This window comes from Oncorhynchus tshawytscha, unplaced genomic scaffold (genome assembly GCF_018296145.1).
Source record: "Oncorhynchus tshawytscha isolate Ot180627B unplaced genomic scaffold, Otsh_v2.0 Un_contig_2415_pilon_pilon, whole genome shotgun sequence".
In the NCBI taxonomy this organism is placed as follows: domain Eukaryota; kingdom Metazoa; phylum Chordata; class Actinopteri; order Salmoniformes; family Salmonidae; genus Oncorhynchus; species Oncorhynchus tshawytscha.
This window is the reverse complement of record NW_024608889.1, coordinates 17,410-35,426: the sequence shown is the minus strand read 5'-3', so window position 1 is coordinate 35,426 and position 18,017 is coordinate 17,410. Positions and strand designations below refer to the sequence as shown.

Genomic DNA, 18,017 nt, shown 5'->3' with positions numbered 1-18,017 from the left:
CATGTCTATGAAATGTTTGTTCCTGTTTCTACTGACCGCCTCCCACTCCCATCATTATAACCCTATCATCAGCTTTTCTGTGTTCATCTTTTCACTCTGTTTGATTGCCTTTGTTAGCATTCTAGTTTTACATATTCTTCATATTGAACGTCTCCATTTTTTTTACATCATGGAGAAAACGTTGCTTTAATTTTCATATTTTCTAAGTGTATTTTCAACAAACATTTGAATCCTTTTCCTTCCCAATTTGGGTACGGTGATGATGTAGTCTATTGTACCCCCCGGGAAACAATACTGTATATCTGCCTTTGACAGTCTTAATTATCTTACCTTCTGGAGAACTTGACAGATACCCTTAGGACACAATGAGTATGTTTAAAAAAATAAATAAAGTCATATTTTGCAACATGTATCATTCCAATAAAGTTTTACTTGTTAAAATTAAAATTGTATGAGTACATTTTGTAGATTATACTGACTGTTTTGTTAACAGAATGTGTGTTGGCAGAAAATGTATTGCTTTTGTACAGTACATTTGGTTGTTTGTAGGAACATCTTGGTGGAGGGGATGCCATGATGAACAAATAATGCAAGGAGCTGATTTCAACCTGTGTGTGTGGGCCTACACCTCCTATACAAATATGTCAATCTGTCTATTCCTCAGGGGCTTTCCAGATGAGTGTTCAGCCTCTGGCCATCTATCCAGAAAATATCAGATGGGATGAAGATGAAAGAATAGCTTCACTGATAAGATGGCTCCTGGCTGTGTGTCTGGACTGGAGCCAGCTACCGCCATGGTAATAACAGCTGGCCCCCATATCCATCTGCATCGTGTAGGCCTACAGTGCTATCACATACAATATCACACCCTGGGGAAAAAGTGAGTTTATCCTTAGACTCACCCATTGTATCTTATATTGAAACACGTTTTTTTTTTAAACCAAATTTATACGTTTTTTTTCAAATTTATTTATTTCTATATAGCCCTTCGTACATCAGCTGATATCTCAAAGTTTATTCTAAACAGTAGGTTAAATGTTTTGTTTTTTTAAAGTGATTATAAATGAACACTTGGGCTCCTCGTTAGGATTAACTTCGAAATACCACCTTAAATATCTCCTGTAGAGCTTGATTCTATCTCCAGTGGGTCACCTTAAAAGCGCACAACAACGCAAGCGTACAGCGAGGTTTCAATTTTTTTTTCTCGAAAACCGGACTCGGGCCGCGGATCGCAACAAGGTTGACGCACTGAGGCAAAAACGAACGAACGACCCCAACCAGGAGAATGTCTGAACCCATGTACCGCGATTGGATTTTGGACACTATTGACTCACTGCGGTCGCGAAAAGCCAGACCAGACCTTGAAAGAATTTGTCGAATGGTCCGGAGACGACATGGATCAGCGCCAGAACAAACCAGCGAGGAACTCGAGAAACTGATCCAAGAGCAAACTGTCTTGAAAGTTAACTACAAGGGCTCGATTTCCTATCGAAATGCAGCCAAAGTAGTCAGAAGAAGCAGGAAAAAGGATGACCACACGACCAAAGAACTACCGTGGAAGAAGCTAACCATTCTGATTTGAGCAACGGGGACAGCGCGCTCGGTCCCATTGACCAGGATGAGACGGAGCATTTGGAGGTAACGCAAGGCAGGCTGTTTCAGTGACCCCGTGCCGTGACACACCGTCCATCTTCCCCATAGAAGATAACAGACCCACGTCCTCACTATTATAATGAGTAGGGCAGGAATATGGTGTAGCTGGGGAAATGGTGTTGTAGAGCGGGATTCTCTATTCAGGGAGGGGTGGCGTGATGAATGCAAGTGCACCGAAACAAACTGCCGCAGACGGGGAGCGGCTGTAGCTACCTCGCGCGACCGAGGTGAAAAATAGCCTACCAATAACAATGGAAGCTGCGCTTACAATAATACAAAAAAATAGGTTGTGTGTAGAAGTGAGTTTGTCCGGGCGCTGTTTGCTCTACAGCTTTAATCGACAAAAAACTTGCACGATTTCCAGAATTGGCAACAACCACAGCCTAAAGCCGAAGGCTCTTTTCAAGCCCAAACTCAGCTTTTCAGTGAAGGGGAGGGGGGCGAAGCGAAAGTCATACCTCGGATGTGCGTGACCGAATGGGGGACATTGTGCTCGGGTTATTTCACTAAGGGGGTGACGGTCGATGTATTCATAAGTAACACGCCGCTAGATATGAAGCCACGTTATTTAAAGGGTTTCACGAGCGTCTGTCGCAGGAAAAAATGACCCAAAGTCAAAGTAGCCCCACTGAAGGTATTGCTGCTATAGAGGGAGCTTCGTGGTTAGAATTGGTCACATCCGAATAGATTCGGGAGCGCTCTATCTGACTGAAGTGGGAAGTCTTTCGTGCGACTCCTCCATTGCGCACTTTTGTATTAAAATGGGAGAAAATGGTGACGTTGTCCAACGCTCTGTTCTTGTAGCGTATTTTATATCCACAATAAAAAGTAGCAGATTGCGTCAAGTATTATCCTTTGTGTCAATATATCTAATTAAAACTATTATTGACAGATACAAATAGCATATTCTGCATATCTCAATAATGGATCTCATGATTAACTGTCAAAATATTTGTATGGTAGTTAGACCTATTCTTCAATAAAATAACTTTAATGTCTGACTCAAGCGCCTCTGAGGTGCGGGGCGGGCTCTGCTGAGTTGAGCGCTCGTACTCGCGCCTCCGCTAGTTGTGGCTTTGGACACGCACACAGGCTGAAGTAAGCTCATTTCTGCGTTTATATACAGTCATCGACGACAAAGCGAGTGCAATAAACCGTGTGCTTTTGTGAATAACACGTATAAACTTATACGTGGCCCATATTAAGCTATATTGGAATTAATAATTGTGGTTGGAATACCGAACACAATGTGGGCGAATAGCGCAGCTGTAGTTCCGAACAGAGTGAACATCCTGTGTGCTCAACGGGGACAAGGCCTCCAATGGCAATTATTGTCGACAGCGGTCATATGAAGACTGGTTATTGCGACATCTGTATGAGCGTGGCTTTATGTCATGTCTCCTATAATCAGGAGTCGACTCGCGCTAATGCACACTATGTGCGCTCTAACACATTTTCAACCCGCAGATTACAGTTTATGGCACGCTCGCGAGTTTCTCCTTTCAGGTGTAGGCCTAGTTGTGTTCAAAATCGGCCAATGAATGAATGTTTGTCTGACTGCTGCTTTAGCGAAAGGTCAGAAGAAAATGTGTAGCTATGATGGCTCAGTTTAAATGAAATACTTTGAATAATGTTTATTTAAGTTATGTAAAGAATGCCATTATACACTTCTATCCAATCATTAACTTACAGTACAAAGGGGAGCCACTCTCTCCCCAATAGTTCCCTCCCCCTCCAGTAGCCTGCTGTCCCTTCCCCATTCCGTGCCTGAGTAGGCTATGTTGCTTCTCCTGCTGTACTTATCACTACCAGCAGAGCTGTTGTTGTCCTAGTTGATCTAAACGGGTCAATACTTAAGGATGTAGACTAGCCTATAGCCATTGTGCTGCCAATCAGATTGACACTCTCACTGTATTGTTCATTTATGAAAAATGATCTGAATTAATATTCTCTGTGGGTATTGAGAATATCAATTGTCCTTCTGTTACTCCCAAGCATGTTATTAGTGAATTAGGCACCTGATTAATGTCACTGATGTAGTAACCAACTGATCTTTCTTTTTCACAATATAAAGTGGGGTAGATCATTTTGGGGGAGTATGATTAGAATGTTTTCACACAACAACAAAAAAGCTCAACGGATGGGGAATCTTTTCAAATTGTTATGTTGCAATGGTTGTGTTCCAGAATGAGCTGCCAGTGTCAATGGAGACAGACAGCACCCTGGAAGAGGAGGAAGAACAGGAGGGGGCTGATGAAGATGGCCATGAGGGCTCCTCTCCCTCTCCTGGGGGTGAGGATGCTGTGCAGGGGGGGTCTGGTGCTGCCCCCCCCTACTCTGCCCCCTGCTCCCCCAGCGGCTCTCGCCCTGGCCAAAGCCCTGTGTCTGACAGCCCCTCTACCTGCAAGACCAGTAAGAGGTCCAGCCCTCTGTCCCCCTCTAGTCCCCTGGCCCTCAGGCAGAATGACTGTGTGTGTGACTCTGCCTTCTGCCCTGCTGATCATGGACCCTCAGGGATGCAGAGAAACACAGGAACTGGTTAGTATGCTGTGTTAACAGATCATACAATGTGTATAAGTGTAGCCGATGTGGAATGGCTAGTTAGTTAGCTGTACAGCCCAGTGGTGACATCACCCGCTCTGAGACCTAGAAGTAGCCTAGTTGTTTCCCTTGCTCTGCACTGGCCATGGTGTCTGTGGAGCAATGGGTAACAGCTTTGTGAGTGTGTTGTGGTGTTGGGAACAGAAGATTGCTGGTTCAAGCCCAGTGAGGGACAGACTATCATGTTTTTTTGGAGAAAACACAAACATATAATTGTGTTTGCAGTTGTATCTTAATGTTGGATAGAGACCGTGTTTTAGGAGTAGGTTTGCGTTGTATTGACTAGCAATGAGTTACAGTATAGTGAGTGAGTAAGCATCCAATGCCAGGAGACAGTTTCAAGCTGATGTGTGTGTTTATGCCCATGTATGACTGGGCATCTTTCTTTCTTTCTTTCTTTCTTTCTTTCTTTCTTTCTTTCTTTCTTTCTTTCTTTCTTTCTTTCTTTCTTTCTCTTTCTTTCTTTCTTTCCCTTTCTTTCTTTCTTTCTTTCTTTCTTTCTTTCTTTCTTTCTTTCCCCTTTCTTTCTTTCTTTCTTTCTTTCCCCTCCCCCTCTTTCTTTCTTTCCTTCCTTCAGGGGCTTTAAAGACGATAGTACAGCCATCAGGGACCTGTCCCTGGGTTCAGAAGAGCTTGGTGAAGAGAGAGAGAGAGGATGGGGTGAGGATGGAGGAGAGTGGCCTCACTTCTGACCAACTGGTTCCTGACTGTGTGGATGAGACCATGAAGGGTTCTGACAGACAGCCCAAGACGTTGTCTTTTCCCTCTGACAACTGTGGGTTTTCCCCTCTATTCTATGTCCTTCTCTCGTATTAGTTTCTCATATTTCTATTTTCATCGTGTTCCCAGTGAGGATGTTTAGGATATTAGAGACACTGTGTTTACCGGCCACTGTATTTATTACAGGTGCTAAATACAAGAAGGGGATGGACGTTGCCTCTTACGTGATGGCTCAAGACGATGTAAAAACAGAGAAATGTGAGCCTCTTAATGTATTAGACACCAGCTTCTACACAGGGGACAAGCTGGTGTACTAAGTACCTTATTACATGTTGGTTACCCTCCCACCCCAAAATACACCCCCCACCCATCTACATTAATTTTTTTCAATTTAACCTTTGTTTAACTAGGCAAGTCAGTTAAGTACAAATTTTTATTTACAATGACGGCCTAGGAAAATGCCTTGTTCAGGGACAGAACGACAGATTTTTACCTTGTCAGCTCGGGGATTCGATCTAGCAACCTTTCGGTTACTGGCCCAATGCTTTAACCACTAGGCTACCTGCCGCCCCATATACCTATCCCTTATCCCTCAACCACCACCCCTTAAGTCAACATTTTCCTCCCCTCCTCCGCTGTCAACTCACTGCAATGTAGACATCATACAGACATAACCAATGTGCATCCATATCTCCAAGGGACACAATCAGCCTCAAATAGCACCTTCAAACGAAACAGCGTCAACAAAGGAAACATTTCTTGTATCTTGTCTGCAGTGTCTCACACTATCTCCCCCATCCTCTACCCCATAGCTCTGTGAAGAAGGAGACGCTGAGGCAGAACCTATTGCTGTGGAGCGTGGCGGATGTGGCCACCTACATCTCTGCTGCAGGCTTTCCAGAGCAGGCTGTAGCTTTCAGAACACAGGTCAGTGCAGTCCCTCAAACTGCCACATGGGGGTGGTATCTGTACACTCAGAAAACCGCTCAGACAGAGTCCCTGTCCAGAGACAGCCTCTACCTAGCCAGAGACAGCCCCCAGGCACTCCTGGAGATGTGAAAGTGTTGGGTATATTATAATAATATGGTGAACAGTCCACGTAGCCTATCAGTAGGCAAGGTGAAGATTTGACCTTATTGCATTACAGTACCACCTATCCAATTCTTTGTGATCTGTTTGAAGTGAAGTTCCTACGGGCTAGTGCAGTGACACTTTAATGGCAGCCTGCTGGGATTCCACACAGACTCGTGGCCCCCGACCTCCTGTTGATTTCTAAAAGTGTCCATCTTGTAAAATGTATTTGAGTATCCCTGGGCTGGTGGTTGTTTCTTGACCTGGGTAAATGGCTTGGGAAAATAATAAGTTAAATGATAGGAAAGCATACATGAAATATATACATGACATGTGCATTGCTTTCATTAAAATATATGAAAGTGCTCATCCATAAACCAAAGCAACAGATCCTGTACCCCCTAGACTAGGAGGCATTTGCTTTGATGTAACTAGTTCACACCCCAATCCACATTTACAGTGGGGCAAAAAAGTATTTAGTCAGCCACCAATTGTGCAAGTTCTCCCACATAAAAAGATGAGAGAGGCCTGTAATTTTCATCATAGGTATACTTCAACTATGACAGACAAAATGAGAGAAAAAAATCCAGAAAATCACATTGTAGGATTTTTAATGAATTTATTTGCAAATTATGGTGGAAAATAAGTATTTGGTCAATAACAAAAGTTTATCTCAATAGTTTGTTATATACCCTTTGTTGGCAATGACAGACGTCAAATGTTTTCTGTAAGTCTTCACAGGGTTTTCACACACTGTTGCTGGTATTTTGGCCCATTCCTCCATGCAGATCTCCTCTAGAGCAGTGATATTTTGGGGCTGTTGCTGGGCAACACAGACTTTCAACTCCCTCCAAAGATTTTCTATGGGGTTGAGATCTGGAGACTGGCTAGGCCACTCCAGGACCTTGAAATGCTTCTTACGAAGCCACTCCTTCGTTGCCCGGGTGGTGTGTTTGGGATCATTGTCATGCTGAAAGACTCAGCCACGTTTCATCTTCAATGCCCTTGCTGATGGAAGGAGGTTTTCACTCAAAATCTCACGATACATGGCCCCATTCATTCTTTCCTTTACACGGATCAGTCGTCCTGGTCCCTTTGCAGAAAAACAGCCCCAAAGCATGATGTTTCCACCCCCATGCTTCACAGTAGGTATGATGTTCTTTGGATGCAACTCAGCATTCTTTGTCCTCCAAACACAACGAGTTGAGTTTTTACCAAAAAGTTATATTTTGGTTTCATCTGACCATATGACATTCTCCCAATCTTCTTCTGGATCATCCAAATGCTCTCTAGCAAACTTCAGACGGGCCTGGACTTGTACTGGCTTAAGCAGGGGGACACATCTGGCACTGCAGGTTTTGAGTTCCTGGCGGCGTAGTGTGTTACTGATGGTAGGCTTTGTTACTTTGGTCCCAATTCTCTGCAGGTCATTCACTAGGTCCCCCCGTGTGGTTCTGGGATTTTTGCTCACGGTTCTTGTGATCATTTTGACCCCACGGGGTGAGATCTTGCGTGGAGCTCCAGATCGAGGGAGATTATCAGTGGTCTTGTATGTCTTCCATTTCTTAATAATTGCTCCCACAATTGATTTCTTCAAACCAAGCTGCTTACCTATTGCAGATTCAGTCTTCCCAGCGTGGTGCAGGTCTACAATTTTGTTTCTGGTGTCCTTTGACAGCTCTTTGGTCTTGGCCATAGTGGAGTTTGGAGTGTGACTGTTTGAGGTTGTGGACAGGTGTCTTTTATACTGATAACAAGTTCAAACAGGTGCCATTAATACAGGTAATGAGTGGAGGACAGAGGAGCCCCTTAAAGAAGTTGTTACAGGTCTGTGAGAGCCAGAAATCTTGCTTGTTTGTAGGTGACCAAATACTTATTTTCCACCATAATTTGCAAATAAATTCATTAAAAATCCTAAAATGTGATTTTCTGGATTTCTTTTTTTTCATTTTGTCTGTCATAGTTGAAGTGTACCTATGATGAAAATTACAGGCCTCTCTCATCTTTTTAAGTGGGAGAACTTGCACAATTGGTGGCTGACTAAATACTTTTTTGCCCCACTGTAGATGTTAGTTCAATCACTCCATCTGTTCTCCGCCCGCAACAGGAAATTGATGGAAAGTCCTTGCTCCTGATGCAGCGCAGTGACGTGTTAACTGGCCTGTCCATCAGACTTGGTCCCGCCCTAAAGATCTACGAGCGCCACGTGAAGATGCTGCAGAGGACCCACTTCCTGGATGAGGAGGATGATCTCTGACCACGGTTGGGGGGAACAGAACAACACACTCCTCTAAGGAGCAGATGTATTCATACAGTATACACACATACTGTGTTCACTGGATCTCTAGAACCTTCTGTAACCATTCAAGGAGGTGTGGGGAAAAGGACACCGTGGTCATGACTTGGGCTTTGACAGTGATTATCAACATGTGTATGTGGGCTTCCATTCCACCTCTCTGTGGTATTGCTTTTATAGGACCCCTCTCTAAACTCATATAGGAATGTTAGGATCCTGCCTAATGACGCTATAGAAGTCAAATGGAGGTCTGCCTGTTCTGTAAGGGGAGGTCTGCCTGTTCTGTAAGGGGAGGTCTGCCTGTTCTGTAAGGGGAGGTCTGCCTGTTCTGTAAGGGGAGGTCTGCCTGTTCTGTAAGGGGAGGTCTGCCTGTTCTGTAAGGGGAGGTCTGCCTGTTCTGTAAGGGGAGGTCTGCCTGTTCTGTAAGGGGAGGTCTGCCTGTTCTGTAAGGGGAGGTCTGCCTGTTCTGTAAGGGGAGGTCTGCCTGTTCTGTAAGGGGAGGTCTGCCTGTTCTGTAAGGGGAGGTCTGCCTGTTCTGTAAGGGGAGGTCTGCCTGTTCTGTAAGGGGAGGTCTGCCTGCTCTGTAAGGGGAGGTCTGCCTGCTCTGTAAGGGGAGGTCTGCCTGCTCTGTAAGGGGAGGTCTGCCTGCTCTGTAAGGGGAGGTCTGCCTGCTCTGTAAGGGGAGGTCTGCCTGCTCTGTAAGGGGAGGTCTGCCTGCTCTGTAAGGGGAGGTCTGCCTGTTCTGTAAGGGGAGGTCTGCCTGCTCTGTAAGGGGAGGTCTGCCTGCTCTGTAAGGGGCGGGTCAGTGAGTGCAGCCAAAGACTCTCTCTGGATTCCTCCTCCTCCTACACTTGGCTACCACTGGAGCCTACTTTAAAAGACTGGTTTCTGTGCTCCCTGAGTCAGTTCCACAAGAAAATAATAACATGTATACTTGGAATATCTGTTCCAGCAAATATGGTTCTAGCATTTCTTCATTGTTTACTCAGACAGTATTTTTTTAAAGACATGTCATATGGTACCCTCCATTTATCTAGAAACTCAACATTGTTTTTCTTTTATGATGACAATGTGAACTGATTTCATTTGAGAATGTACAGTATGAATTTGTTGATTCATCAAAGGTCAGTGATGTTGTCAATCTCTCATTATACCAGCAAAGGAAATGGAGCTTAGTCTCCAGATGTTCTCATGGCTGCACCAGTACTGACCTAGGTTTTATTACTGTTGTTATCTGTTTCACTAACATTTCGAAACAACTGAATTGTGTTCTTTTTTTTTTTTTGAGGGAAAATTAACCAACCAAAAAATGTACTTCATAACTTTAGGAAGTGTCATTGTAGCATTAATACGTTTTCTTTGTTTACAACCTCAACACAATTCCCCACGACATGGTAGACATCTTGATCAAATTCAACATTTTTGTTATCTGAGAGGATTACAATGACGTCTCTTAATTTTGCCTTGTGGCTTCTGCTTTTGAAACAATGTCACATTCCACATTTCCATCTGTTACGTGTGTGATGTCACACTGTTAATTGCTATGTTGGCCCTGTTTCCAGGGGGGGGGAATGAAGTTATTGTCTTTTCCACTCTCTCTTGTAGTGTGATATTTATTATCTCCTTGTATATAATAAGCAGTAAGGCTGCTAGATTAAACTTACTTGAAACAATGACATGTTAATCTGGCCTCAAACGACAAGCTATAACATGCAACAAATAACACAAAACCAAACAGAACAGTTTAGTCGACAGTTAAGTCACCACTTTAGTAAAACAAGTGTATTTCTTTCCAATAATTTGTGCCTCCACACATTGACATGTACAGTAGATACCGGTTGTACACATTACATCAGATTAAGACTCATCTGCATTTAAGTCATCAAAAGGGCGTTTTCAACTCCCCAAAACCAGTCACAGTGTAGTTAAACTATTCCAACGACTCCTTCCAACCTACCCAGTCAGAAGCACCAGCTGTATACTGCAGTGGGGCTGAAAGGGGTGAAGGTATGTGTGGGACCAGCCCCTCTCTGACTAAAGGATGAAGGGCAGTATAGGGGAGCGCAGGGTGGGGTAGTCACGGAACTCCTTGCGGTAGTTTCGGTGCTTTCCCCTGGCCCACACCGTCATCAGGACAAAGCCCACGATGGTGAAGAAAGCCACCGGCAAGCACTGGGTCATCACTGTGAAGCCCATCCACGACCCCAGCTGCAGAGGACCAGATACACTGTTACACACTCCTACATATTATACATGTAGGACCACAGGCTGGTGAGAGGAGGACGGATTACAATAATGGCTGGAATGGACTAAATGGAATGGTATCAAACACAAGGAATGTGTTGATGTGTTTGATACGATCCATTTATTCCGTTCCAGCCATTGCTATGAGCATGTCCTCCCCAATTAAGGTGGCACCAGCCACCTGTGTGCAGTACACACCAACTCATCACTGTAGTACTGTTACATCTCTTGATACCTATTAGCCAGAAGGTGGCAGCATCACTATATCTCCAAGCCCCAGGAGGGGAAGTGAAACACGACATTTCAAAGTGTTTCCAGTCTAAAACGTGCAAATACAAATATGTCAATCAACTCACCATTCTTTACTAGAAAGCCTCACCTCGTATGTATAGTTGGGACAAGACACCAACGCGAAGATCCAGGTGAATGGATTCTTAGTTGGGTGTGGGATCTTCTTGACCTTCGAACCTGGGATAATATGAGAAAGAATGGAGAAAAAGAGGGTAACATGGAAAGGGTAACATGGGGGCTCCTGTAAAGCAGTGCTCGTCAATTAATCAGTCAATCAAATGTATTTATTAAAGCCCTTTTCACATCATCAGTTGTCACAAAGTATACAAATACCCAGCCTAAAACCCCAAAGAGCAAGCAATCAGAAGCACAGTGGCTAGGAAAAACTCCATAGAAAGGAAGGAACCTAGGAACCTTGTGTGCTAACTTTCAAAGTACATATCTAATGGACTGCACTGCATGAATACGATAAGCAAGAGCCTATGGGAGCGCACCTGGACATTTGAGGTTGCGTAGAGTGATGTTGATGGAGAAGTTTCCGACCTGACAGAACTGTGAGGATGAGGAAAACATAAACCCATGACAAAGGGCTCAATCAGCCACAACTCTAACCAAAAACAAAAGAAAACCTGGTGACATTTACTGGTGAAACTTTACATTAAGTTGCTCTTATACTTACCTAATAACAATGTGATAACTTTAGTAACGCCATTAAGATATTACTGTTACTCTGCTGGGAATTACGATCTAAGTTGCACTGATATTAATGACGTTATTATTGTGTGACCTCGTCCCCAGACTGAACGTGTCAGGTGGTGAGACTATTATCTGTGCCTAACGGGCCTACTGTGTAGCCTCAACTCCACTACAAAGAAACAAATAAATTAATATATTACAACATTAGGTATTAAAATAAATATATTCTTCATTACACTAACTAAAGCATACTTACTAAGAATATAATGAGTGCTGTCTTCACTTGCTGTTGCCCATAGTCTGTAAACACACAAGCAGGTGTGATGTATCATGGGAAAGGACATTGAAAGTCATTAGGGATTATGGAAAATTATCCATCTGTATTCTGTAACATTCTGGCAACCAGCAGACAGAGTAGAGATGACCATCTGTATTCTGTAACATTCTGGTAACCACCAGACAGAGTAGAGATGACCATCTGTATTCTGTAACATCCTGGCAACCAGCAGACAGAGTAGAGATGACCATCTGTATTCTGTAACATCCTGGCAACCAGCAGACAGAGTAGAGATGACCATCTGCATTCTATAACATCCTGGCAACCAGCAGACAGAGTAGAGATGACCATCTGTATTCTGTAACATCCTGGCAACCAGCAGACAGAGTAGAGATGACCATCTGTATTCTATAACATCCTGGCAACCAGCAGACAGAGTAGAGATGACCATCTGTATTCTGTAACATCCTGGCAACCAGCAGACAGAGTAGAGATGAGTGTGCATTAGATGGGTTAGATGTGAGTGACATCACCTCAGGGTAGACAGGACTTACAGGGTGGTGTATAGAGGGGATGGTTGATGTAGTAGGCCATCCATGCTGCAAAACACCAGTAATAACTGCAGTTCTGGAAAAGAAGCATGACCAGTTTTTGTACAAGTCATCAGAATAATAATACATTAATTAGACAATCTGTTTACCCCTGAGAATAAGTTTAGAAACTATGTCACATGAAAGTAAACCATTAAATAAATGGAAAAACAATACTGCTATTATCAGATATCATTGGATCAAACTGGATCACAGATCCTCTTTAGAATCAGATTGGAGATTCCCTTATTCAATCTTCTCACCTTGAAGATGTTTCTCAGTGGCATGGTACCATGGGAGATACGGTGGATGAACAGTGTCTCAAGGATTCTCTTCACATAGTGGAAGGAGTGACACATGCAGGCCAAACTGCAGCGGGAGGGGAAAAGTGATCATAGTATAGATTACGTCTTATTATCATCACATATTTAGCTTTGATTACTACATCATTCACTCACTGGTCTCTATGACAGTCCGAGATGGCTGTCATGCTTCTCTGATGCAGCACACACATTATCTTCACTGTCAACACCATCACCGGTCAACCAGACCTAATTATGCCACTGTAATCATCACTTGGAGAGTGTGAGGTACAGTGACAGAGATAGAATAGACCCTTGAAAATGCAGTAATTTGACACTCACTGTACAACCCAGTGCTTGCTGCTGCTAAAGTCATACTTTGGGGCATAGATGAAAGGCAGGCGGAAGTAGAACATCAAGTAGATGAGCAGTGGTCCGTAACACTCTGATAGGAAAACCTGAGACGGGGGGAAGACATAAAGGTGAGACAAGTAGGTGCTGATTGGATCGGTAGGTGGTACTAGCTTCATATTGCGTTCTGATAGACTGGATGGAAGTTTTATTATATTGCTTTTACCTATCCGATCATTTCAGATCTACAGGAGTGCCAAGGGAGGAGGGCAAGTAGATGATTTGTAATTGAGCATTAGAGAAAACAAGTGAGCATGTAACACAAGCATTCCCCTAGAGATGTGGCAGCTTAGCTGACAGTCAGTTTGTGATGAAACAGATCTCTGAATCAACACCTCTGGCATGGGTCCAGGCCCAGCACGGGTGACTGATCGCTACTGTTGATCTCAGCTATGGTGCCAGGCTGCAAGGAGTACATTGGACCCCGTTACCCCCCAACACTGGCATCACCCTATTCCACTGGGGGTTCAGACACAGGTGGATGAGGGGTGAGAGGATTGAGGATATGGAGCGTGGTTACAACATGTGGTTGGTTGTGGAGAATGGTTGAGGAGGCTGTGGCAATGGAGGGTGAAAAGGAGGTCAGGAGGATAAACACCTGTGGGGGAAATAGGGCCATGAGATTATGTGTCCTAGGACAGAGGATACAGGAGCTAGGAGGTGATAGAAAACCGAACCAGAGGACAGTGAATCTATCTGTCAGTGTGGGTGTATATTTATATGCAAGGCTATAGTTGATTAATTGTGGGAGTGTGGCTGTGTATATTTAAATGCAGTATAGACATGTCAAGACATGCAGTATAATGTGTGTGTGTGCGAGGCGTTTGTGTGTGATTGTGCACATGAGTGCATTCCTGTGTGTGTGCACTTGTGGGTGATTGAGTGTGGGTGGGCATATGTGCGTGCGTGCATTAACACGTGTGTGTGTGTGTGTTTGCATGTGCTTACAGTGCCCCAGGCGATCTGGGCCCCCAGGTCAAAGAAGTAGAAGCTGGCTGTGGTTCCAACAGGAAGTGTCTGCAAGACGTCCTCATCCTTCAGACCCTTACCCTCTGTGGAGCAAGACCGAGCACAATGCTATAGTCAGCCATCACATTGTGGACCATTTCACAGAAGATAAGACCTTTATACGGTTTTGGTATAGCAATTTCTAGCACTCATTTGAGTCTGTGTAAGTAGTTGAGGCATCATGCATGGAAGGTGTGGGGCTTACTAGGATCCAGGCGTAAGGACTGTCTGGCTGGGTACCACTGGGGATCTGACAAGATGACAGAAGTTAATTCAGCTTATAATAGTATTATATTATAATAGCCTCCATTTCAAGGCTTCCTTCCAGTATCTGAAATATTAACTAGACTTGGAAAGATGGCATTGTGAGACTAACCTCATAATTATCATGACATATTGTATATGGATCATACATATCTACACTCTTAGAAAAAAAGCATTCCAGAAGGGTTCTTCGGCTGTCCCCATAGGAGAAACCTTTTGGGTTTCATCCACGTAGAACCCTCTGTGGAAAGGGTTCTACATGGAACCGAAACGGTTCTACTTGGAACCAAAAGTGTTCTACCTGGAACTAACCGGGGTTCTTCAAAGGGTTCTCCTATGGGTACGGCCGAAGAACCCTTTTAGGTTCCAGAAAGCACCTTTTGTCCACTGGCCTTTTGAAGGCCCTCGGAACAATTTTCCTCTCCACCCCATGACAAAATGAGCATGAAATGAATTATACAATTTCATAATCTTCTCTCCGCCACATGGCAAAATGTGTATAATTTCAGTGAACTTGCTTTAAAACTGCAACATTTCTGTTACGCCCCATGGCAAAATGTGTAGAATTGCAAAAAGGAACTCTAAAACTTAAATATTTTCTCTCCGCTGTCAAGAGCAACTGCGGCCCCTCTTGATGAGTTCAGATGTTTTGGGGCCCCCACCCCCATCAAAGTTGCCCATCTCTGGTGTAGAGTGTAGATCACGTTACAAAAGTGTTTTACATTTCATGTTGTTACATCACTGACTGAAAGTTGATCTGGATAAGAGCGTCCGCTAAATGACTATATTTTAACTGGACTTTGTCACATACTCACTTGATTTGTGGAACAAAGCCTTAATATCCAAAATAGTAGAAGTTGGCTCAACCTGTTCAGAAAGACAATCAATCATCCATAGGCAAACATACTGCTAGTGTTACTGCCATGGCTCTAATACATGTATCCAAGATAGATTTATTGACTAAAGCTTGATATTTGTTTTCAAGTTGTGAAATTAGTACCATACCACATACTGTACATATGTTATAACACAAACATATTTATTCCCACTGCAAAGACAGTCAAGGCAAATTAAAGAAGCCTACAGTTACAGGAAACTATATCTGTTTTCATAATAAATATCTTGAAGAAATTGTGAGACTATGATGCAGCATTTCAACTATAATTAATTATCATTGCAACACAAATGTTCACATTCATAAAAGCCACTCAACACATGGTGCTTGCTGTTGGCTTCAAGACACCCACTGGCTTCAGGACACTGAGCTGACACAGAACTCATAACTCGCCCAGAAGATTCCTATAAGATCAGGGGGAATTTTCACCTCCTAACTGCAACACAACCTCTGTAGAATCAGCCATAGCGTCTGTGAACTGTAAATTAGCCGGCTGTACAGTCAAAGGGATGACTCTGTAACTTCTTGAGCTAAAGCAAACAAGTGTCTTCTGACTTCAGACAGTATTATGGCTTTTACTAGGACTGTAATTAGACCTCAACTGATGATTTCAAACTTTTAAATGTAATTTTTCTCAGTGTACAGTATCAAATACAATATTGAACATGGACAGTGACTGATGAGACACAGTAACACAGCCAGCCACACACACACACACACACACACACACACACTAACACACTAACACACACACACTCACACTCACACTCACTTTGTCCAAGAGTAGTAGCTTCTCCTTTGTCTTTGCATCCACGATTTCTACCTCAAAGTAAACAATCCTTTTGGCCTTTTTGGGTGGTTTAGGTCTTGGTCTTGGGGCTGAACTTTTCTTTTCTTGCCCAGTTGCCTTCGCCTCTAAAGCCAGTGTATCCATGACCCCTTTTGAACTACGACCTCAATGTGCCTCCGCACTAAAATGAGGTCCCTCCAATGGCTTGCAAAAACCTAGTTAATGTTCTCTACTTGTATCAGATTAGAAGCTGTAGTCTAACACGGCTATTTTCTTACTATCTGTACCCTCCAAATAGCCTTCCAGAATGGGAAACGACTATGTCACCGTAAACAGCCTTTTCCTGTGTGAGGGTGTGAGAAAGAGGTAAAGAAAGCAAGAGGGTGGGAGAGAGAGAGAGGTTGCCTGTGAGATGTTCATAGAATGAGAGGGGGTTAAACGTCAGTAACCCACCACCTCCTCACCTGAAGAGAGGCCTCCCACTAGTTACCGGACCCCCTCCACACCCACAAACGTACTGAAGGCGAAACCCGAGACGCCCAAGACATAATCCGTAGCGCGCACGTCGCAAGGCTAAATATAAGAAGCCCGATTTGCTCTGCTCTGTTCTGCAGTAGCTCAGTAACCTTGGTCAGCCACACACAACCCCACTCAGAAACAGATCCCTCTCTGCTCTCAGAAGAGCCAAGACACATCTCTGCTGAGCTCTGCTCCTCACTCAGTCACACTGTCTCACACTGACCCTCCTATAGGCCTTATCCATGTGGACAGCCAGGCCTCTGCATACCGACACTTACCCCTCACCCAGGCCACCTGTGCCATTTTTTTTTGTACCACTCTGACCTCGAGAACGAACAAAAACTAAAACAAACACATGTTTATTTTAGAGTGTGTGTATTCTCCCAATACCATGAACAAACATTAAGGCCTAACACTGTCCTATCATTTTCTCAGAGCTGTGAGGTGCTGGCTGTCAGTTGGGGGGCTTGGAGATGTTGCCCAAGATATCCTTCAGACAGGGATCATGTCCTTCAGATTTGACTAAAAGGAGCATCCCAACACACACCGGCAGCAGATCTGTATTCTATATTTACAATCAGGTTAGGCCACCGAGCAACATACATCAGACAGGAGCACAAAGTGGTACAAGAACACAGCAAGCTTTTCTGATCTGCATGGATTAAGATGTGACATATTAGCTGAGTAGCTCAGCGGTCTAAGGCACTGCATCTCAGTGCTAGAGGCATCACTACAGACCCTGGTTCGATTCTAGGCTGTCCCATAGGGTTGCGCACAATTGGCCCAGTGTCGTCCGGGTTAGGGTTTGGCCGGGGTAGGCTGTCATTGTAAATAAGAATTTGTTCTTAACTGACTTGCTTAGTTAAATAAAGGTTAAATAAAAACATTTTAAAAATATGCTGTAATGTTAACAAGGATTTGTTGATCATGTGCAGAAAATCAGTCTCTGTGTTGGAGTGGACAGGAGTTAGAAAACCTGGACAGGAGTTAGAAAACCTGGACAGGAGTTGGAAAAGCTGTCCTATCATGTTGCAGCCAGCAAATTCTATTGATTTAAACAAATGGCTCTCTCATAATCTCAATTTAACATCATGTTCAAGTTTGTTTTTTTGTTTTTGTGATATGCAACAGATGTTATGGTACGTTGGGCTCGTATTATTAGCCTGGAATCCAAACTGATACTGGAGCATATCAGGTTATCATGCTATGGGGCTCTCCAGTGAAGCGTGAGAATAATGTTACAGTTTCCGTGATTTAAGAAGCTGCAATGCTGCCCCTCTGTGGTAGTCAGCGTTATTATCACTTCACTTTGCAAGTTATCTCTTCTTTATTTTCCAGAATCACTGACATGGAGTCATTTTAAAGCCAATATCTTTCCATATCATGAAA

At 43.7% G+C, this 18,017-nt stretch overlaps 2 protein-coding genes across 2 annotated transcripts; one reads left to right on the top strand and one right to left on the bottom strand.

Moving 5' to 3' along the window:
* Nucleotides 1–1,147: 1,147 nt before the first annotated feature.
* Nucleotides 1,148–9,933, top strand: samd1a (sterile alpha motif domain containing 1a). The gene is made up of 6 exons (XM_042313817.1): nucleotides 1,148–1,638; nucleotides 3,840–4,191; nucleotides 4,832–5,029; nucleotides 5,161–5,232; nucleotides 5,787–5,901; nucleotides 8,153–9,933. The coding sequence occupies exons 2-5, from the start codon at nucleotides 3,858–3,860 to the stop codon at nucleotides 5,792–5,794; spliced, it is 612 nt and encodes a 203-aa protein (XP_042169751.1). The 5' UTR covers nucleotides 1,148–1,638; nucleotides 3,840–3,857; the 3' UTR covers nucleotides 5,795–5,901; nucleotides 8,153–9,933.
* A 146-nt stretch (nucleotides 9,934–10,079) lies between these two features.
* Nucleotides 10,080–16,808, bottom strand: tecra (trans-2,3-enoyl-CoA reductase a). The gene is made up of 11 exons (XM_042313816.1): nucleotides 16,092–16,808; nucleotides 15,240–15,291; nucleotides 14,366–14,410; nucleotides 14,101–14,204; nucleotides 13,084–13,199; nucleotides 12,703–12,808; nucleotides 12,404–12,476; nucleotides 11,829–11,872; nucleotides 11,371–11,428; nucleotides 10,965–11,053; nucleotides 10,080–10,549 (listed from the first exon to the last, which is right to left on the bottom strand). Exons 1-11 carry the CDS (start codon nucleotides 16,251–16,253, stop codon nucleotides 10,376–10,378), a joined length of 1,023 nt encoding a protein of 340 aa, XP_042169750.1. The 5' UTR covers nucleotides 16,254–16,808; the 3' UTR covers nucleotides 10,080–10,375.
* Nucleotides 16,809–18,017: the final 1,209 nt, after the last annotated feature.